The sequence below is a fragment of the Falco biarmicus genome, chromosome 10, assembly GCF_023638135.1.
Source record: "Falco biarmicus isolate bFalBia1 chromosome 10, bFalBia1.pri, whole genome shotgun sequence".
In the NCBI taxonomy this organism is placed as follows: domain Eukaryota; kingdom Metazoa; phylum Chordata; class Aves; order Falconiformes; family Falconidae; genus Falco; species Falco biarmicus.
Window position 1 is genome coordinate 33703963 of NC_079297.1, and position 22875 is coordinate 33726837.

At 41.5% G+C, this 22875-nt stretch overlaps 1 protein-coding gene across 3 annotated transcripts in view; it reads left to right on the forward strand.

Moving 5' to 3' along the window:
- Window positions 1-18171, forward strand: part of KMT5B (lysine methyltransferase 5B) — a 30510-nt gene extending 12339 nt beyond the window's left edge. Inside the window, exons 2-9 of one of the 3 annotated variants that reach the window (XM_056354789.1) lie at window positions 2496-2560; window positions 7280-7445; window positions 8746-8855; window positions 10775-10941; window positions 11634-11653; window positions 11833-11969; window positions 13982-14178; window positions 15458-18171. In XM_056354789.1, coding sequence (XP_056210764.1) covers window positions 7419-7445; window positions 8746-8855; window positions 10775-10941; window positions 11634-11653; window positions 11833-11969; window positions 13982-14178; window positions 15458-16926 — 2127 coding nt within the window. In that variant the 5' untranslated portion in view covers window positions 2496-2560; window positions 7280-7418 and the 3' untranslated portion in view covers window positions 16927-18171. The remainder of the gene's footprint in view (window positions 1-2495; window positions 2561-7279; window positions 7446-8745; window positions 8856-10774; window positions 10942-11633; window positions 11654-11832; window positions 11970-13981; window positions 14179-15457) is intronic. The other 2 variants (XM_056354790.1, XM_056354788.1) reach the window with 2 other exon arrangements.
- The last annotated feature ends 4704 nt before the right edge of the window (window positions 18172-22875 follow it).

Below are 22875 nucleotides of genomic sequence, written 5' to 3' on the forward strand. Positions count from 1 at the left end.
TACCCACAAGTAACTTTTTCTTTTCATCATTTTGGATTTGCAAGAGAAAGCAGGTTGTCTTCAGAGCTTCTGGCCCTCTCTACAGGCCTTGTGGTCATTCTTTCATCAAATTGGTAGCTCTTATCTCGACAGAATAGCAGATTAGCAATTAATAAAAAAAACCCCCACACCCATATGTTAAGAAGCATAATCTTGTCAAGTATAGCTGCTCTAAGAGGTTTTGTTGCTTCTTGTACAAATCCTGTTATATCAGACCTTTTTTTTGTGACAAAGGCTATCCTGGCTGTAAGATTTACTTAGTCTTGCATGCTTGTCCTCTTTGTAAAAACAAAACTAACTTTGCAAGCTATACTTCCTGGGTTGAAGGTTGTCTAACACTAGATACTAAGACTGACACTTGTAAAAATCCAAGTGAATTTTTGTTTATCTTGCCGTCTTTTATTTTCAGATGCTTTTCCCCAGGCTGAGCACTGAATCTTGAAGTTGCGTGCCTCAGTGGCTAATCCAGTCTTTACTATCGTGGATACAAATGTGTCAGCGTTTAAATCTTAAGCCAGACTCCTGATCATACTGCTGCTGTTACCAGTCACTGTTGTTTCCTGGTTCCCTAAAGCACAGACAGCATCATGCTAGGGAATCTGAGAGCAGTTCCAATGTCTTTTGAAATTTGCAAGGGATTTAGGAAGTCAAATGCGTTGTCAGTTGGTTTAGGGGAATCTAGGGGTGTTTCCTAACTCTGTGTTGCTGCTTTCAGTGATGTTGCAAACAGGTGTGTGGTGCAGGTGGTTTTGTCTGGTAACACGAGACTAAAGGACTAATAAGCTTTAAGAATTTCTATGTTTTCCATAGCAAACATGAAGTGTTTGGGGATGATGTATGGGGAAGCTGCTTTCTCTCAACACTGCACCAAGAACAGTTGCTGGCCTTGGTGTAAACTGTCAGTCATTCCTGAACTTGACCGAGTACATCAATTTTTGTCCCTTTAGAATCACTGTTGAGCAATAAAGACAAAAAAGGCAAAGTGGTTCCATATTACTTGTATTCGTGGGTCTGTGCTGAATCTCTTGTGTGCTCCTTAGCTCATTTCAATATAATAATTAAAGGGCTCGGTATTCGTCTTGAACTGTGGTGTTTGGAGGTAAAGCAAGTTATGTGGCTGTATACTTCAACTTAAGTGTTGTGGCATGATAGAGGTACTGGATTAGAGGTACATAGCTGTTACATGGCGACACCCTGTTTCGAAGTCAAGGTTTTACATTCTTCAGACCTCTGTGTTTGTATACTTTCCAAAATGATTTTGTTTGACTTTTGTGTAAAATCTGCTTGCTTTCTTCTTTTTTTTTCTTTTTTTTTTTTCTTTTTTTCTGATAACTTAATTTGGTGAAGTCCTTTAACTTGCTCCTGGTTGTCTTCCTTCACTGTGTGTAATCATACACAGTGATTACATTGGACCTAACTGTTTTGCTGCTGCTGAATGTTTTGAATTTAAAAAAAAAAAAGAAAAAAAGATACACCAAACTGTGCCCCTCTCCTAACCAACACCCACCACCTTACTCTTACACAGTTTTTCTACTTTCACCTTTAATTTCAATAAATAGTGTTATAACTCCAAAGGATGGAGTGGCTTGCATCCTGTAGCCATGGTAACTGCTAAATTAAATTTACTACATGGAGTGTCAGAATAGGAATGAAGGAAAGTGTTGGGGCTTTTTTTGTGTCCCCCATATGTATTTCGAACCCACCCACCCCTATTTATTTGCTAACCATATTAAGGAGAATGAAATGACATGGTTATTAGAATTTTCTTTATGTCTGTTCTAGACTGTATTGGAGTTTTGACCACAGTTGTGTGTGTAGTTTCAGTTCAAGAAATTTAAGTAATGTGGATTACTTTCATCGTTAAAAATGACGTTTTGAACTTTGGCCTTTAAAGAATGTGGGTTTTTTTCCAGATAACAACACTGGAGATTAAGCACAGAACGCGTTGATTTTTTAATATAACTAGATTCTAATTAAGATACTTGTACTACAGGGTTGGGCGGGGTGGGAAGCCAAAATGTATATCAACTAAATCAATTGTTTCCACTTATTATAAGAAGATTATTTTCAGCTTCTGTTGTGTCTTGAATGCTTAACAGCCTTGCAGTTTCAGCTTGTGTGCTGAATCTCTAGTATTAGATGAACAGTAACTTGCTGTCTTTCCATAGCCACTTAAATAAAAATACCCAGACAAAGTGCCTGTTGTTAGGAGGTTAATGGGATGCTATGTTTGATGAATTCACTCTTCTTGATGTTCCCTAGTCAGAAGTTAAGAAAGAGGTTTAGAAGTATAACTCTTTTATCATGCACTGGTATGCTAGATGGAGTTCCGTACTGGATCTCTTGCAGGATCAATTTATCCTTTTTGTTCAAACTCACTGCTCTCAGTGACTAAGACTGAGCAAGGTACTGTGCTTCTGAACTTACCAGAAACTCTCCTTTAACTTCCTTTATAGGCAAGCATCTCACTGACCTTTGGCTTTATACCTTGGAGTTTCAAGATTCTTTAAGTATTTCCGAGGTAAGAGAAACTTGAGAGAGAGAGAGAGCTTTGCTTCCCCCAGCCATTTTCTTATGTCTTCCTTATTGAGACCACCTCAGTTTGCCCTTAACTACTGGGATAAGCTCATCTTCTAGCTGATTTTGAGATTGCAGTAGCGATAGCTTTTTTGGATCCTGTTGACTAGGGAAAAATAAGTATTTCCTAGGAAAGTGTGAAAAGTTTCTGTTCTGCAGCTTGTCAGGAAGAAGGGCTATTATTATTTCTTTAAAGATGCAGTGATAGCTGAGTTTTTCATTCTTGGCTTACTTCTAACAACAGACTGTTTTGCAGCAGACTCCGTGTGAGACCTGACCCCTAAAGCTGTTTGTAGGGTGGCTCAAGGGGTCTGTGCCTGTGAGCAGATTCAAATACCAGTGTGTCTTGTTCAGTTTCCGTGATTGAATCTGATAAAGGTACTGTTCATAGGAGCAAACCAGAAATCTGGGTAAACAATTCTGACTTTAGTCGTCTCTCTGTTTAGAGACGGGGTTGGCTGGTTTGTTTTGTTGGTTTTCTTGTGCTCTTTCCATCTCTCGATTTCTCTTCTTTGAACTGGGATCTTATTTCACTGACACTTAAAAGCCAGTTTCTTTGGCTCAGTTTATAGATATATACATTTAGCTGTGGGGTCTTTTCAGGCTGTCTTCATGGTGGTGCTCAAAAACAGTCATGTAGATTCTTCTAACAGATGCATAGATTTTTTTTTTATTGTTGTGTATAAATGAGGAGGCTGTGTAACACCAACATGATCATATTTAAGGTTGCTTCTCAAAAGTGATTGGCTTTTTTGGTAGTTAGTGCTGGGAAAGACTAATGAATAAACTGCTATTTCATGATACTCCTGGGAGAAGTAAAGTGTCTTATCATCAGACCCTCAAATTCTTAAGGAACACTTGACTTCTCGACTTCCTTGGTATATTGGCTTCTTCAGTGTCTCAAATCAGAAGGTACCTTTTAAAGTATATATGGAGATACACCTGAGAAAGTACTGAAGATTTCACAGGAGTCTGGTGCAGTATTCTGGATTAGCTCTTAAACTTGATATGCTCTCAGTGCAGTTTGCACGTGCTGTTGAGCTGTAAATAACTCGCAAACTCAGGCTCACGGTGCAAAGTGTTGTTCTGTTTCACTGGTGTGGGAACCCTTGAGGTGAAATGCTGTACATGATGTTGTTTTCCAGCGTCTTTCCACGTACTGGTGGACACTTGCTTGTTTGGATTCCTGTTTGGCTTTTCTCATTGTCTCTGTCTCGTCACCATGTAAAGAATACTGGTATACTGGTATAGCATTTTGATAGAGGTACTACAGGTGGTACTTAGTGCTAATTTTTGAACCCTTGAGTGCTGAGAGTTGTGTTCTTTGGAAAACCCAGTTCCTGTTTCAAGTTTCAGATGCCTGGCATACAGTGTAACGTTCGTCTGACCTTTTCGCATTTCGGGGGTTTTACAATCTCTTCACCCCCTTCCAGTACCCAGCTGCCTTTTTGGCCTTTTCAAGACTTGGGTTTACACTAACTATTCTGCTTGTCAAGAATGATGTTGCATGAGTTTCTAGTAAACATTTAAAGGAATTCCACCAGCAGTGTGGGATGCCTGAGACAAGAACCTGTAGAAACACCTACTGAATGGGATCAGTGGAGGTATGCGAGTGACTTACAGGGTTGGGGCCAGGTTCTCAGCTACCCGAGGTGGCTAGTGAGGCGGACATCCAGTCAGTGTCTGAGAGTAGTATGCTGTGAAAGACCAGAATAGCTTTGGGGCTATAAGAAGTGTATATAATGGCTAGGACATGCAGGGTGTTGATTCTTTTTCTGTAGGTCTTGAGAGCCACTGTTTAAGCATAGCATTTGCTCTACATTTTTTTCCTCCTTTTTTTTCCTCCGCTGGTGGTTGAGTGGAGATCCTGCTTTCTTTAGTTTAGACCAAGCTTCTTTGATGATACACAAGTATGCTTATGTCTGTCTGCACTTCCGTTGCCTGTCTCAGGTGCTAATGCAATTTTGAATGTGATGAGTTTTCCACCTATCTTTGCTCCTGCGGGTCACTTAGCTAAAAAGACGGTGCATTTCAACATATACATAGAATGTAAGGGAGAGGGCAATTGTTCGTTTAGCCCAGCAAGAGCAGAAATAGCTGAAGATCAATTTCTGCTGTAAAACCTGTGGCTTTTCCTCCTGTTATGTTTGTGGATAAAGACGTAACAAAATGTTGGCCTGTCATGTTGTACATATTGCTGTGCTTTGTACTTCTCACGATGTAAGTACAATTGAGTGTTGAGAAAACTGTTTCTGATGAAAACTGAAAACGAGAGCAAGTCCTATTCTGAAACTAGTCAGGTTCAGTTCAGGCTGTATCATTTTAAATTCCCTTAATATCTGAGGAAGCTCTGTGAGTTATGACTGTCAGATCTGGGAGAAGTCTTCCTGCTTTGGGGAGAACCGGGAGACACACTTCTTAGAGCTGACTGGCAAGTCAATGGCGACTTCGTTGTGCTACAGAACAAAAATAATAATGACCATGTCACCTGTAGTCTGGAGGGAGTTTTCTTCCAGGATGAGGTCTCACCAGCTTGTTAGGCATTTCGCTTTTTGGGGAGATGGGATAAGTACATTCTTTAATAAAGAACTTGATTGAAACTTCTTGGCACAGTGTGTGCTACAATTCTAAGTGGGCTTCTGTTTCTTGATGAACTCTTGCTATCTTGTTTGGTGTTATCCCAGCCAGAAGTAAACTTAGCAAAGTCTTCTCAGAACTGCTTACTGTATCTTCTTCTATGAAAGCTCACGGTTTATGCTGATAATTTTTGCCATAGTCAAAAAGATCTAAATGGTCACTTAGTTATATTACAGGGAGGTTTTTCAGATGCAGAATGTGGAGAAGACGTGTAAAAGCAGTAGCACGGGACACTGATAACCTGTAATGCTGCTGTTAGGAAGCCTGTATTGTACCAGGAGCATAAGTACAGCATTTTACTTCTAATGAAGGAAATTGAATCCTCATCATTATTAGTTATTTCTGATTAACCTCTTACAGTTTTACAAGGTGAAGTAAAATTGGGCTGTGCAACACTGAAGGTATTTTGTTTTCTCCATACAAGATGCATAGAAGCAGCAGATCTTATTTGGTCATCTGAAAAGAAGTTACTGGCAACATTCAGTGTTCAAAGATAAGGATAAGCCAAGTGATACGGTAATTTAAAAAACAGGGTATCAGTAAGGGAGTTGATGAGGTTTCCTTCCACCAGCTGCAAGAATTTTATTTCCCCTTGTTTACTTCTGTCATCAGATACATTTGGTAAGTAAGAGGAAATAAAATTGGCATGGTAACACACTTCAAGCAACAAGTGATGGGACTCAGTCTTACGGATTTAATCAGATGTCGTTAGCTTGTTTAACGCTTTTGTCATACGCTGTGTAAGCAAAAGGTGTCAGCTGTGAAAGGAGCTGCAGAAAACTGTTTCTCTGGCGAGCCTGGAAAATTTGTATCTTTGTGAAGAGTTCCCTGGGGTGTCTATACTTCAAAAGTGCACAAAACCTGCCTCCACTCCAAAGTGGAGCATGTATGGGTATGGGCTCGGTCAAAAGTGATGTATAGAAATTGACATAATCTCTTAAGTTCTGCTTTATCTCAATGGTTTTGCAGCTCAAAAATGGAGCTCCTACTTCTTGCGGTCATATAGCTTTTTTCTGTAACCGTTTTTTTTCCTGTTGAAGATATGAAGGATGGTTTTTCTTATATCTCAAGCTTTGAGAAGAAGGCAGAATTCTCTGCTAATGTACCATGGTTTATTGTGATATGTTACCTACCTGTGATTTTCAGCTACCTGTTTCTGTAGCCAGTATTTTGGGGGAAAATGCTTCTGATCGCACTAACTTCTGGAACTTCAGCCTTCCACAGATATTGTATCTATGCTGTGTATTGCAATTTGTAGATATTTCTTGTGTAGTCATTAAGAGTTGTGTTTTATATGAACACAGATGTTGAGCTTGCGATCTACAGAAGCCCATACAGTGCATTTGTCAATATAGTATGGCTTTGGGTTGGGCAAAAGTTGATTTGAAATCATTCCACAAGACAGTTGCACATTTTTTTCTGTTGTGAGATTTCTTACTCAGTCTTTTTAGTTGTGCTGTTGAATTGTTTGCTCCCAGTTTAAAAAAATCTAGTGTAGTATGTGAGGTTGTAGAGGGCTTACATTTAGAATCACACACACATGCACACTTCCCAGCCTAGCTATAAAAGGCAGAACTGTGCAAAGATCCCTTAATACTGGTGTAAACTAGGAAACTTACAGCCAGTCTGTTTGCTGGATTTTTTTGCACATGGTAGTAAATTCATTAGGAAAGTAAGGACAATAACGCTTTTATTATGCTAGCTCTTCAGCTGTTTTGTTCAAAATGATAGGCATCGAAAACAGTGAAATTGTATTCTGTGTTGGTTAATCTTATCAGAAATTTGTTCAATAAATAAATTGTGCTTCTCAGCAGAATGGAGGGCTTTAATGTTCCAAGTAGTATGCTTGGCTTTACCTTACCTCAGGAAACGAGGACCTGTGATTTGAGAATATAATGATCCGTTCCTTTACACTAGGAGTTAAATATTTATATGGCTAACAAAAGAACTCCATGCTGCGAGTAGCTGTGAGGAAGAGTTGAGAATGAGTAACAATGGACTGGAATAGTTTTATTCTTTATTTCAGATTTCGACCTATAAAAGGAAGGCAAGAAGAACTAAAAGAGGTGATTGAACGTTTTAAGAAAGATGAGCACTTAGAAAAAGCCTTCAAGTCCTTGACGTCAGGTGACTGGGCCCGGCACTATTTTCTTAACAAGAACAAAATGCAGGAAAGGTTGTTCAAGGAACATGTAGGTGTATTTGTAATTAATGTGCTTTTTCAGATGGTTGAAAGGCTAAGAAAATGTACAGATTTCTTAGGAATGTAGCAGTAGTAAAGTAATGCACTGCTCTGTAATGTTACTTGTTTGATTTCCTTTTAACAGAAACTTGCTTTGTTTTTTTAAAAACCCAGCTAGCTCTGTGCGCACACACAAACCTTTTTTTTTTTGTTAACTTACCATTGCCTTTTATTTAATACACATGTAAAAAGAAGAACACATTTGCCTCTTTTGCTGCTGGCCTAAGTCATAAGCAGATGAGGAGACCTGCTTCTGGGAGTCGAGTTTCAAAGACTTATTTCATGCTTTGAAAGGGTTTTTTCTTCCTTTTTTGTTTATTTTGTGTTGGTGGTTTTTTTGTTTTGTTTTGGTGGGGGTTTTTGTTTGGTGGTTGTAAATTGAACTGTGTGACTAAAAGATGAAGGAAGAGGGAGAAGCCTTGCTACCTCAAAATACCATAACTGTTTTGGTTATAGAGGCTTTATGTGGAAGGTGTTATTCCTCTTCCTTCACTTCCCACACCCCAAAGCCGTTTTGTATATAGCATAAAGGTGGTTGACTCTGAAAGTTGCAAGGAAATCACAGTATTTTTTTACTTAAAAACAAAACAAACCCAAAACAAACAGAAAAGCAACCAAACCTTCTTCGGGAATGAGTGTGGTGTTCTCAGATACAACCAAAAGGAATTTGGCCTACTTTTAAAGTGATCAAATTTAGCAGTGTAAAAAAAAAAGTAGGTAGCAAATAATTCTGTTTTCCCAGAGTGTTTTTTGAATAATACATCTGCACTTTAACTAAAAAGAATGTATTCAGCAATCCCTGAATTCAGTATCTACATGTGTTATGGAAGTAATATATTTTTCAGAACTGGATAGAACAAAATAGCATCCTGTGGATTGTTAGGTCTCGGTGGTTCTTAGAATTCTTCTTGAATGCAACCACTCAGTGACCTGAAGCAGAAATCCATTTTCATTGGTTGGGTTAATTTTGTACCATTTGAGGAATCTTTTAATTTTTTTAAACTCTTTGGATATTCATGTTATCCATGTGAGGATTCCTGCAAGTTACTCTGAAGAAATAATATGAACATAATATGTATAGCTAAAATTTATAATCAGAAATACGTTTCAGCAAACAACATCCCGCTGCAGTATTCATTTTTTGTGTGGTGTTTTTTGTGCGGTTCACTGACTGTCATTATTTTTATATGAAGTACCTCACTGCCTTTTTCTTGCTTATAACAGAAAAGTACTGTTTTCTTTTGTGGCAGGTATTTATTTATTTACGAATGTTTGCAACTGACAGCGGGTTTGAGATACTGCCTTGTAATCGGTATTCTTCTGAGCAGAATGGAGCCAAAATCGTTGCAACGAAAGAATGGTAAGAAATACAGTTTACTGTTACGTTCTATTTCTGTCAATTATTCTGGAAGATTCTAAAAAAGAAAACTAAAAAGTATGATTTAAAATCAAGAATGCGACCAGAGAAATAAAGTTTTATATTTTTACTTGCAAATTAAATTTGGTGTCTGTTTTTGCAAAGTACTTAAACACAATACCTGCGTATGTGAGACATTCCTTTGTAGATTTGGGCGTAGCCACACAGTTTTCAGTATACAAGGCTTTTTTAATCTTGTTTTCAGTCAGATAATTATCTTCCTCTAATCGTGAGTTGTTGGCCTTTGGTGAGAAACATGACCGTGTCAAGACTCGCATTATGCTGGATTTGCTACACAACAAATGATTGTGGGGGAAATGTGCTTTTTCACCTTGGTGAAACTGAGGGGTGTTAATTTGCATATTTTGGTTGTGCAAGATAAATCTCTCCTGGAAACACGAAGTTGGAACCCCAGTGTATTTCCCCATCTCGTTTTGGCACAACTGAGTTTTATTATAAGCATTTCCGTGGCAGCACCAGCAGATCCCTGGGTTAATTCAGATTTCAAAATAAATGTTCCCCTTCCTCCCCCCTCCCCTCTGTAATTTACAGCCGGTTTGCTTGGTGGCAGTACATGCTCGGAACAGCACATCTGAGACGATGACAGGCCATTACGCGCAGGCGAGGGATGAGTAGCTAGTCCTTACGCTGGCAGCGTACCGAGCGAGCATGCCATTGCAGTGGGGGTACGGCCTCGGCGTGTGGGAGGGCGAGCTGTAAGAAGGTTGAGGGCAGTAGCTCTTCATGACTAGCTAGAAGGTCCACAGTCATGATAGAATCGGTATTTTGGGGGGTTGGGTTTTTTCAGTTTGAATTCTCCCCTTGGCTGATTCTTTGGGGTGGAAGCTTTATATTTAGGTCTGTTGGAAATGAATTAACTCTTCATGCTCGAAGTCTTGACTGACCTGTGAGAGAGCAAGACAGGAGGCCCGCTTCCTAACCCTGCTGATACCTGGAAAACTAGTGAGACTCAAAACTGATAAAGAGATCTCAGCGCTCTATATAAAAGAAGAACTTTGCGCTTAAAAGGCTCAGCTTCTAGTTCATGCCCTTCATGTACGTTTAGTATCTCCACATTCATCTGTGTCGGAGTAATCGGGCCAGAATTTGGAAGGCCACTCTGAAGAGCAGTGGAAACCATGCCCTTGCAAGCTGCTGGAGACGGTGCGCTTCTTCCTGGGCTGGCTGTTCGGCGCCTCTGATCTGCTGTGCTTGTGGTGGCAGGTCGGCTGGCTGCACGCAGAGGCACCGGGGGTTTGTTGGTGTCCTGCCTCCAGTGGTCTGTTTCAAGGACCAACTTGATGCTGAAGAACTACTTGTGAGAGAGGAAAACATCTTGCATGAATTCTGGCCTTTTTTAAGTCGATACTATTGGGTGTTTTTAAGGAGCCACGGAATTCCAAGCGTCTTTTACTATGGGGTGTTTTCCTGACCAAAGCAAGAAGTATAGGAAATGCAAAAAAGGGCAGCTGGAAGAAGTCAGAACATCTTAAGTGTTGATGGGGGGCGGGAGCATGCACAAATAAAAATATCTTGCTTTTGGTTTTAACAACTGTAGAAGCTGAAGTAAACAACTCTTGCAACTACTTGCAGTCTCAGGAAATTATAGAAACAATGGTGATAACGTCTGTCAGAATTGATGTAATTGATTCTATATAGTAGCATAAAGCCATTTATTTTGTGTCTGACAAAAAGTCTCTTCAGCCTAATATCTTGTCTCTAACCGAATTAAAACACGAGGCCTATAAGGATTGAGAAACGGTTTACAAAACGCTTCCCGTTATTGACAGCTTTTCTTTTTGTGAAATTACTTTGTAATTTTGGCACATGTTCTTATTTCTCCTACTCTTCTTACGCTAAAGGAAACGAAATGATAAAATAGAATTACTTGTGGGCTGTATTGCTGAACTATCAGAAATGGAAGAAAACATGCTGCTGAGACATGGGGAAAATGACTTCAGTGTTATGTATTCCACACGGAAAAACTGTGCGCAGCTGTGGCTCGGTCCTGCTGCATTTATCAATCACGGTGAGTAGTAAGTATAGGAAGCATGTTAAAGGGCTGAATCAGTTCTGCTTAGGAGTGTTGTTATACGTGAGCTGAACAACACGGGACCTTAGGGGAAATGTCTGAATCTGGCACGCTGGCTTATCGTAGGGCAAAATCCCGTGGGGATTTTCACAGACCAGAGCTGATCACCTGTGAACTGGGAAACTCATGGAAGGTGCTAGGAGGTGATGCCTCCTTAGGTGCTAGGAGGTGATGCCTTCTTCCTTCGCGGAGACTTTGGAACTGGCAGCTAAATTAGTGGAGCATATTGCAGGCTACCTTGAATTCTTTGTGAATTTAGTCAACAGTAACGTATTTCTTAGGTGAGCTTCTTCTGCCGCCTTTAACCTTTAGCACAGAGGCTTAACTGATTCTGTTGCATGTGTATGCTGAAGGAGAGCAGGTAGGATTTAAGATAAATCCTATTACCTTAAAGAGGAGGGAAACTTGAACATTGGTGATAGCGTAAGTAAAAGCTCAGAAACCAATCTATATCAAAATACGCATCTTTTTATATATAGCTTTGTGCAATACTAATGTAACTCCCAGTATTTAGTTGAGATTCTACAGTTATTGAAGACAGAGTGAATCCTTACTTTAGATATCTACAACTATTCATGTTTCAGGTCTTATCAACAGTTAATTGACTTTATCTTTTGGACCTTTTTCAGATTGCAGACCTAACTGTAAGGTAAGCAAGAAATTAAAAGTAAATAAGCACCCCACGTTTGTTTGTTTGTTTGTTTCGGTTTTCCCTGCACCTTTTCCTCCCCAACTGTTTTTTTTTTTTTTTCTTACTTAGATACTGTTCAATCTTAATGATTATGATTAACCTCTCCCCCACCCCCTTCCTGTCATCTCCTTCCTCAGTTTGTATCAACGGGCAGAGATACAGCATGTGTGAAAGCTCTAAGAGATATTGAACCTGGAGAAGAAATCTCTTGTTACTATGGAGATGGGTTTTTTGGAGAAAATAATGAATACTGCGAATGTTACACCTGTGAAAGGTATGCATTGATGTAAATAAGTTTAAGATGGAGTTGAGCGTATTCATCGTATATCTGGTGAACCTGAAAGTCCTTGATTATGAGTACCTAGATTTTTTGGATGCATCAGGTGATCAGGCCCAGCCGCACGGGCTTAGGAAAGGCAGGTCCTGCTTGACTGACCTGATCTCCTTCTGTGACAAGATGACCCGCTTAGTGGACGAGGGAAAGGCTGTGGATGTTGCCTGTCTGGACCTTAGTAAAGCCTTCGGCACCGTCTCCCACAGCATCTCCTGGAGAAAGCGGCTGCCCACGGCTGGGAGGGGTGTGCTCTGCGCTGGGCTGGAAGCTGGCTGGACACCGAGCCCAGAGCGCGGCGGGGAATGGAGTTACACCCCGCTGGCACCGGGCACAAGCGGCGTCCCCAGGGCTCGGTGCTGGGGCCGGTCCTGCTTAATGCCTTTATCGATGATCTGGGCGAGGGGATCGAGTGCTCCCTCGGTACCTTTGCAGATGACACCGAGCTGGGGGTGTGTGGATCTGCTGGAGGCAGGCAGGCTCTGCAGGGGGATCCTCCTTTGATTGTTGATTTTAACATAATATGGACATACATTCTCTTTCAGGACAAACTAGTTTTACGTGTCTGAACATTTTCACTAACTTGTCATCTTCGTGTTTTAAGTACAGGAAAATGTTGCATTTTAAAGCTAACGTTTGGGTAATTCTAACTTGAGGAATATGCTTTTCATTCACCAGGCTGTGTTACAGCAATCAAATATGAGATTTTATTTTTTTGAATTTTGAAATTTGAATTTTGGGGAGTGGAGCAAGGAAAAATGAGACCTTAGCAACACTGATGAGGCAACTGTTGCTTTGTACACCACAAAAAATCACGTTTTAAGTGACCCAATTTTGACTATGCTGTAAAGGGTGTTAATTTGTAATGTTGTGGGAAGGCTGGCACTGTACAACTTTTTTTCAAGCCTTCAAAAGTCATCACCAAGAAAATTTGCGTATCTTTATGTATGTGCGTGTACTGTTCTTAGGTGAGCCTGCTGTTCACGCTGGCAAACTTGAGACAGCTGGGCACCAAAGATGCCATGTCAGAGGACTGGTTTGTTTGTAGCGCCATTGCTTTCTGACCTGAAATGGCTGTTGCTTGTGCTGAGTTCAGTCTAGGGTCTTCAGAATTCAAAATAATACTGAAAGAATGTTCCATCTCAAATAAATACCACTTAATTTGAGAACAAGCATTGTGTCTGCATAATAATTAACCCTGTGGAGCTTGAGATACTGTTTGATCGTTTTGGTGCACTTGTGGTTAAGATCCATAGATTTCCTTCCAGTACAACACACTGGAATCCAAACTGAAGTTGTCTTCAGTAGTTACGGAAAGTGCAAGCGTACTGGGTTATTAAAGTGTATCAGAGGAATCCTAGTAGTAGTGGTTGAAGTGCAAGTACAGGCATTCTTAATCTTCATCCTTTTCTCTGATTGCTTAAAAAGAAAAAAAAAAATCAGCCATTTCATTTTCATGGTAAATACATGCTGGTGTATTTCAAAGGAACAAGAACTGTGCGATAATTTTACTCCATCTTCTGTACTTTCCAACTCTTGCTGATGCAGTTAACAATCTTTGTAACTGAAGCTGGCATTTTTATTACGAGCCTGATGTAATTGGGGAAAATGAAAATACTACTTACGTTAGGTTAGGTAACTTAAAACAACCATATTTAATTTTCACCTGTGTAATTTGACAATGAAATGATATTAAAATAGACATAAAGCAAGGGAGACCTGCTTCTGCAGTTTTTCTTCTTGCAAGACATAAATGGAAGGTTTTTCCACACATCTTACTAAAATGAGATAAGTGTACAGATACCTTATTAAAAGAGCTAACAAGATGCTAATGCATTCAGTTATTGGTATTGTCTATCCAGATGCACCTGGGATTCAAACTGTTGTATGTGAAACAAAGTTCCAAGTTTATATTAAGAGTTATTAATACATCGTGTCCTCGTTTTCCTTTGTAGACGTGGAACTGGTGCTTTTAAATCAAGAGTGGGATTGCCAGCACCTACTCCTGTGATTAATAGTAAATATGGACTGAGAGAAACAGATAAACGATTGAACAGACTTAAAAAGTTGGGTGACAGCAGCAAAAATTCAGACAGCCAGTCCGTCAGCTCGAACACTGATGCAGATACCACTCAGGAAAAAGCTAATGCAAGTAAGTAAGGGGGAAAGCTCAGAGCGCAGCATTAAAGGTTTCCTAAAAACTTTCACCGTGATGGAATTCCTCTCTTAGCTTCGGGATGCATCAAGATACTGGTCTTGAGAACTGTAATTTATTCAGGAATCTGAAGGCAATGTCGATAGCAAATTCATCTTTTTCCTTAAGTGTTTCAAGAACAATAGGTGGTATGTTCTTGTTCTATTTAGATCAAGAGCAAATGGTTACATGCAACATGTAATAGCAACGTGTCAGTTGAAGTTCTATCCATTATGTATGTATTTCAAAATACAGTAAACTGTCATGTGCAGTAGTATGGTTTAGGAAGGAAAAGTTACAGAGTTATCTACATTCTGTAGGAAAACAGTTTTTAAGTAGAGATTATTAAACAAAGAGTCATTTCCTTTAGAGATCCTTTAAGTTGGGCAGCTATTCGCTCTCTGCATCCAAGACTGATAGTTCAGGTACCTATTCTGAAGTGAAAGTGCACAGTTAGTCATCTCAGAAGAAGTTGGAAGGGGTTTTTGTTTGTGATGCTCCTGAGGGACTTGTCTTCATGGATTAGTGAGTATCATTTATTTACTTTCCCCCTTTCCGTGCCACTGCCACCCTCAGCATAGGCAAAACATAAATAACTTAAACTTTGACTTAAGTAGCAGACAGGTTTGAAGCCACATAAAATATTTTGGTTCCGTCCGCTGCTGTAGTACTTAAAAAATGCCTCCCAGAACCCTCTTACGATCACTTAATGACAAAACTTCAGAGCTGCAGCTTTGCTTAGGCAGCTGGATCTCCTTTGATTACCACTGTAGGTAACAGGCACCTGGGTACCTGGAACGGAAACAGTGATAGGAGTTAAGAGTTTTGGTTTGTTTTGGTTTTTTATTCCTCCCCTGGAGGAAGACGTTCCGGGGTTAATCCTAGAGCACACTGACCCTCAGGTTTTGTGGAGTAATACTCAGTAAAAACTGTAGATAATGAGGGGTGGGTTTTTGAAAAAAATCGGTAGGAGAAGAAATTCAGGAAAACCCGAACCTGGTATACTGGCGCAGTGAGGGAAGTGTACCTGGAATTGAGGTGTGCCTTTGGCTTGTCTGACAATTCCTTTCAGGTCGGAGTTGCAAGTTAAACAGTCTCACTCCTTCCTTTCTACTGTCTTAGCCTGTTTCACAGATGTCGAGGAAGTGCTTAAAGTAAATGAAATAATTACGGTATTTGGAAGTGGGAAACTCGGGATAAAGCAGTGCCATAACTAAACCACTTTTTTCTTTTGCAGCTAACAGAAAATCTTCAATTGGCGTAAAAAAGAACAGCAAAAATAGAACATTGACGAGACAGTCTATATCAAGAATTCCAGCATCATCAAATTCTACCTCATCTAAACTAACTCATATAAATAATTCCAGGGTACCAAAGAGACTGAAAAAGCCTGCAAAGCCTTTACTTTCAAAGATAAAGTTGAGAAATCAGTGCAAGAGGCCAGAGCAAAAGAACGCTTCTAGAAAGCTCGAAATGGGGAATTTAGTTCTCAAAGAGCCTAAAGTAGTTTTGTATAAAAACTTGCCCATTGAAAAGGATAAAGAATTGGAGGGACCAGTCAAAGTTGCAGTCTCTAGTGGATGCTTAACGAGGCATGCAGCCAGAGAACATAAACTGAATTCTGTGAAAGGTGCTCACGAGCATGGTGATATACCACCCTGCACGTACATAACAAGGAGGTCAATGAGAACAAGGATGAATTTGAAGGAGACCTCTGACACAAAGCTTGAACCAAATATGTTGGATAGCTATAAGAATAATTTGACCGGAACGCAATCGGACATTTTAGAGCAGCAGTCTCATGCGATAAACGAAAATGATGTGGCTCATGGACCATCGCATAAAGGGGAGATCAGGTGCCAGAAAAATGAGGCAGGCATGTCAAAAAAGAAATCCCGACAAGGAAAACTTGTGAAACCATCTGTAAAAACAGAAGAAACTGATACTATGCACAATACACCTGTGAAAGATGAACTACCGGATTTGATTAGTTCTCATTCAGAACTGGGAGAGAGGAATAACGGAGTGGACACACCTGTTGGCTATAAAGACTGTATCCCCGGATCTGGTGGCTGCTCTGTTGTAACGTCTGACAATTTTAAAGCAAAAGACAGCTTTAGAACTGCAAAAACTAAAAAGAAAAGACGAATCACGAGGTATGATGCACAACTTATCCTTGAAAATAGCTCTGGGATCCCTAAACTGACTCTTCGTAGACGTCATGATAGCAGTAGCAAGGCAAATGACCAAGAAAGTGATGGAATGAATTCTTCAAAAATAAGCATCAAATTAAGTAAAGACCACGAAAAAGATAATAATTTATATGTAGCAAAGCTGAATAATGGGTTTAACTCAGGATCAGGCAATAGTTCCACAAAATTAAAAATACAGCTGAAACGCGAGGAAGAAAACAGAGGGACGTACCCTGAGGACCTTCATGAAAATGGTGTGTGTTGTAGTGACACGCTCTCCCTTTTGGAGTCACGAATGGAGGTAGATGATTATGGTCACTATGAAGAGGAAACAGCAGATGAATCTTCATCAGAAGAGGACGATGAAGAGGAAGATGACTATGATGATGAATTTGATGACTTTATTCCTCTTCCTCCAGCGAAGAGATTAAGGCTTATTGTTGGCAAGGATTCAATAGATATTGATATTTCTTCCAGGAGGAGAGAAGATCAGTCTTTAAGGCTCAATGCATAAGCTTATAGGTCTTAAACTGACCTGGATGTCATTTTTAAAAAAAATATCAAAAATTAAAAAAAACCAAAACCCACAACAAAAAAAAACCCAACAAAAATTCCATTTGATTATTCCTCAACTGAAGAACTTTCTGAAAAACTTAGTGGCAGCACTTCTTTATTGTTTATTCACCTATCAACGTAATATTGTAGAAAGTGTACAGCATACTGACTCTTCTTAAGTCTGATTTGTGCAGATTTTTATTGTACTTTTTAATAGCCTTCTTATGTGCAATTCTGAGTTAGAGGTAATGCTCTGTTGTAAAATAAAGGCTCAAGCAAAGTTATGAAATTGCATCAAATCTTTCAAATGCAGGACAATGAGAATACAGTGTGGCTACATAATTATTTTTGATCAGTAAAGAGCATTAGTTTGCTCTTACGATATTTGACTAAACAATTAAAAAAAAAAATCATAGTAGCAGCATATTAAGGTTTTCTAGTATATGTTAATATCACCAGCAATGATTACAGCTTTTCGATTTATTTGCTAGATGTTCCCCGCCCCCCCCCCCCCGCCCCGGAGTTTGTCAGTTTTAACACTGTATGCTGTCCCAGACGTACTGTTTGTGGCCTTTGTTATAGTAGCAAACCGTTGGTTGGAAGTCAAATTGATTTCTTTAAAGAAAAGAGAAAAAAAAATTTGAAAAGGTGTTGACAATTTGCTGACTTTTTAGTACATTATATGTACAAGGGTAGCAGTATGCAGAATAAAAGTTTGGATATGGTGTATTTATTGCTTGTTATGTAAATTAAACACCTTGTATTTAACACTTTTCAATACTTTTAGATAAAATTGTTCTTTGCAAGAATGATTGGTGCTTATTTTTTCAAGAATTTGCTGTGAAATAATGTGATTACAACGGGCAACATTTATCCAATGAACTGCAGCTATCCTAAATTGGTTCTTCATATTTTTCTGTTGCACTTGTAAAATGCTACAAGGAATTTAAAGAAAATCTATTCACTTTAACTTATGATAGTTTTATGAAATTAAAAACAACTAAGTCACAGCTTTTGTTCTGTGGTAACCTATAAATTGTTTGTCTTTTAAGAACCAGTTGTAAAAGACTGAAAAAATATGTATATGTTGTAAATATTTGTGTGTTGTGAGAAATTTTGTCATAAGAAATTGAGATAACTTGCCAGAAGGGTTTTTAAGTTTAGAAATACATCCATGCCAATAAAATAGGAAATTGTAAACCTAGTTTTAAACTCTGCATCAGTTGGAGTTCTTTGCTCATACGCAGTTCACTTCATACTTCAGAGTCTGCTTGATAACGATGAAGAGCGTCGGGGCAATCTGGGGCTCTTTCAGTTTTAATAAAAGGCTGTTAGGAAACCTCTGGGCACAGCGGGCTTGGTTGTGTGTCAGTCGGCTCATGTGTAAGTAACTTCTTGGAAACGGATCTAAAATGTATTTGGGATAACTGTGTGGCACTGTGGTCTGTGGTGTTGGTGGTTTTGGCCATGGGTTTAGAGTGTTTATATCTCGGGGTGCAGAAACAGAAGTCGCATCGTGAAACACGTGCTGTGGAACCCGCTGAGTGCGCTGTCAGCTGCCTCCTCTTCTCCTGCCAGGTGCAACTCCCTCTGCCCAGGAGAGCAAGAGCCTGAGTTAGGTGACCGCTGTGTTGCGCAGCTGTGGAAGCCTTAGTGGAAAGGGGTGGGTGAGTTTGCCTGGGAGCTGATCGTGTGGCTCGGCCCGTCTCTCTGACCCTCACTGCCACGAAGAATTTTTTCAAAGAAATGCTTCCAAACGCACTTCAGCAATTTGTCAGACTGCAGGTCAGGCGGTGGAATCTGCCTTCATCTCACTTCCCTCCTGTATTCTTAGCAGAGAATTAAGTGCAGAATTAAACATAATATTTGTAACGTTGTTTTTTACAATGTCCAGCTGTTAAAGGCCAGCTGTGTCTGATGTACAGAGCGTATACATTTTCCAGAAAGAGGCAGGCCCGTATGTCATGTAGCGCACAGTCTCTCCCGTCAGGCCTGGGCTTTCACTTCGCGGAAGAGTGAACACAGAAGCTCGGGTAGGTACGTGGACGCCTTGGAGTACTGAGCTGGCTGCGGTGGATTGTCTGGTGGGATTTTTAATTGTGCTATATCGCATACAAATGGGTTATCACAGGTCGGGTGACGGGGCGGATAGCTGCGGTAAGGGCTCGCTCTGTCGTAGGAAGTTTACCAGCAAGCAGCCGGTGACAAGTAACAGTCGTGCAGCTCTTTCCTTGGGAGCTCACGTGGTCACCGGGTGATGCGCCCTGCGAGTGTGTGGCTGCATCAGCGAGAGAGTGGAGGGAGGCGGAACAGAGCATCTGCCCGCGGTCTGGGGTGCCCCTGCCCCTGCTTTGCTCCACGGACCGTTTTCCTTGCAGCTCCCCGTCTCCCTGCTGCTCCTGCTGGCGCTGGTGGGCCCTCCGGCAGCCTGGGTGGCTCTGGCTAGGGTGCCTGGTCTGCAGAACCCGCGCACTGAGCGTTTGGGGGAAGGGTTGGTACAGCCAGCAAACGTGGTTGGTACTTACTGACCCGTGTGCTCAAGGGCAAGCTTTGGGCTGGCTGAACGGCGTTGAGCGATGAAAGCAGAGCCTGAAACGGGTGGTGGAAGAATTGCAAAGAATCTGCCTTCAGAGGCAATAGCTCCTTTCCTGGAGCAGGTGTTCCTCTCATAACTCTTAGTTCAGTCAGCCCCGTAATGAGAGCTGCTTTTCTTTTCCTCTGATGTGGAAATAAGTACAAGCGGCTCTTTGGGCATCAGGAGCTCTGGATTGCTCTTCTTCACTGAACAGTCTTCTTGTCTTGGAGAACTTGGAACAAAAGCTTTTAGTCATTGCCAGGGTAGACGGCTCCATAGCTATGTCCTGGTACAGATTTTTGGTGTTACGGATGCCTTAAAAATAATCCAATAACCCCACCACCCCCAAGTTGATGGGGTAGGCAGGGGTTGCAGAACCCCTGTCTCTTCTATCCTTCCCCTGCTGCAGAAAATATTTTTTTTCATTGTTCCTATGTAAATCGGCAGGTCCTGATGCTTCCCTCACCTTAGTAGTAGTAGAAGATGGATGTTTGTGTCGCACACGAGAACCCGACGGGCTGGGGACGTTCCTTGCGGTCGGGATGAGGCGCTGTGAAGCTGTTCATCCTTTGGCTCTTGGGACCCTGCGTAGCCTTTGTGTCTTATTCCCCAAGGGACCAGTAGGAAGAGACGCAGCAGCTGGGTGGGCGTAGGGTGCCCACAGCTCATCTTCTAGCGAGCTGAGGCACTGGAGGGAGCGTGTTCCAGATGGGCCCTGTTGTACGTTCGGCCTAACAGGTGGTGAGGCCAGAAAGGTAGCGTTATGAGCACTGTGGAAGTGGCAACTTGGCCGCAGGTTTGTGAGCATCCTGGCCCAGGCAGCACGTGCCCAGGACAGGTTTAGCGTGAGCTGCCCAACGCTCGGGCGGCGGGCGGGACTGTTAACCCACTCGCACCTTCAATACGGTGAACGGAGAGGGTAGGGGCAAAGGTGTCGGTTCTTCGTAAGGCAAAAACCCACACGCTGTTTCTTCACAAAACAGTGTTACGGAATTGTGAGTGTTCTTTAAAAAATAAAGGCAGCGAGCGTACAGGAGAGGGAGCGCTCCCAAGCGCTCTGCTCAAGTAGAAGCTTGCGTGGACTTACTGTAAGTGAAGTCACCGCAACGTATGTTACGGTTTGATCCTACTGGGTACCGTTGGTGTCAGTCCTGGAGAGAAGAGGTGACTGCTCATTGTGTTTGTCATGCATAGGGCGGTGTAACCTTTCCTGTGGTCTCTGGAGTGATAAGAAAGGTATTTTACATTTATTTGAGGAGGAGGGATTTGATTGGAAATAGCCAAACAAGAATCAAGCCTTTTCGTGCTTCACATCTACAGGGACGTTTCCCTCGACATCGGGGAATTTCTGGAAAATTGCTTGTGCTGAGAAGCAGCGATGTTCTGCCAGCAGCAGAAGCTTGTGATTGTCGAATGTTACTACAACACTGAGATGAGTCCCCCTCTGAGCCAACGCTCTCTCCTGCCTCAAATGCTGCTCCAGCAAGCAGGGGAGTTTGGACTTGAAAAAACTGTGCCTGATAAAGTTGCTGTGCTTTCTCTAGGAGATTGACATGCAAGTCTGGTTGCTTTTTTTTTTTTTTCGTTTTTTCCCCCTCCTTCTGTCTTTCAAAGGCCGGGTTGTTTCCCAGCCCTCCACCCCCCAGTGTATTTGCTGGCGTTAGGTGTTGTCTCTATGTACCGTGCATGCTCAGTTATTAGCTTGCATGAAGCTCACCATCGTCCAGTGTTACTCTTGTTCTCGGTGCATTGGCTTTAATCAGTTGCCCTGATAACTGCGCCATGTTAAATGCATCCAAGGTACTCCCTGAAGTACGTATTCACCTCTGCTTTTGGATGACTTGGTTTGGTTTGCATTTTTTTTCTGGGTTCTTTCTGTGTTTTGCCTCACACTGCCAGTGCGCGCTCATTAAAATAAGCTCAGAAACAGAATCCCTTTGCTCCCCGCGTTTGCATGGTTGGTTGCATTTTTTAGAACAAAAGGGTAAAGATTTGGGAGCTGTGCAGAAGAAAACTTACTGAAAATGAAAAGGAAAGTCACGTAAGTTTGCATTATATCCGCTAGTATCATGCGTACTCCCGAACTCCTTCCCCGGCCAGTATTCTCTTGCTTGGGTTGGGTTGTAAGTAAACCTGCGCCCTTGCGTAAATCTCTGCTGCTCCTTCCAAAACTGGTGATGTCCCAGGTTAGTGAGGTGACAGTAGGTTGGTGCTAACCGTGTATCTGCTTTTTTTCACCTGTTGTAGGGGCTGCTTTTTTTGCCCGCCAGGGGAACTTCTGTGGCAGTCACGCTTGAGTTCACACCCCTTATTTACACTAACCCCATAAAATATTTTTATTATTACAAGGTGTATGTGGTTGTTTCAGAGTTACGCCTCCTCCCCACAGGCAAAGGGGATCCATGACTTCTTCCCAGGTGGCTACGTTTGAGATGTCATTTTCCTCGGATTTGTCCTTGCGTGAAACATAACCAGAGCAGCTCCTGCCTCAGGAACAGCAGCCTCGGCAGGGCTGTCCCGCCGCTGTGGGCGCAGGTGGCCGGTGCTGACACAGGTACGGGCCAAGCGGTGCTGCTTGGGAGCTGTTTCAGCTCAGCAGCCGAGGACCGGTGGGTTCATTAGCGAGTTTCTGTCAAGTGTGGAGCCATCAGCGGGTCCAACAAACCATAGATTTTTCCGCTGATGCTTTTTGATGTTCATCAGAAGTCAATTCTATTTTGTAATTAGATTTATAGTCTTTTCTGCTCCAATTACTGTTTGGGTACCACTTTATACAACAGAATTGGTTGTAAACTGGCAGATCTAAGGTAGAGGATGGCAGTCCCAGAGAGGCGTTGGACAGGACATGGTTCCATTCATATCCGCAAAAACCAGGCGTGTGCAGCGTTAGGGCAGGGCTGCTGGATCATTCATGGTCGGGGTTACCAGCACCTCTTGGATGATACAGGCTGACGAGACAGGAGGATGGTCCGTCCGGATCCGGGGACAGCCCTCGGAGCTATCGTAGATAGCTGTCGTAGATCTACGGTGACATCCAGAAACCAAACTGCTCTTTAAATGTGGGACTGGACAAAGGTTCTGGGGATATATTAATCACTCCTGAAAATTCAGTGCATTTTCTTTTATATTTCAAAGTTGTGTATCTCTTCATAGCTGAATAACTTACGAGGTTTTTTAAATCTTAAAACCCTGTAGATGTCCCATGCATTTTCTGCATGCTGACTTCCATTGAAAACCATTTTGAAATTAAAAAATATTCTTTTTATTCTTCTGTTGGGGGGGGGGGGAGGAAGGGATATGTATTGAGACAGAATACGTGGTTTTTTTTCCTGT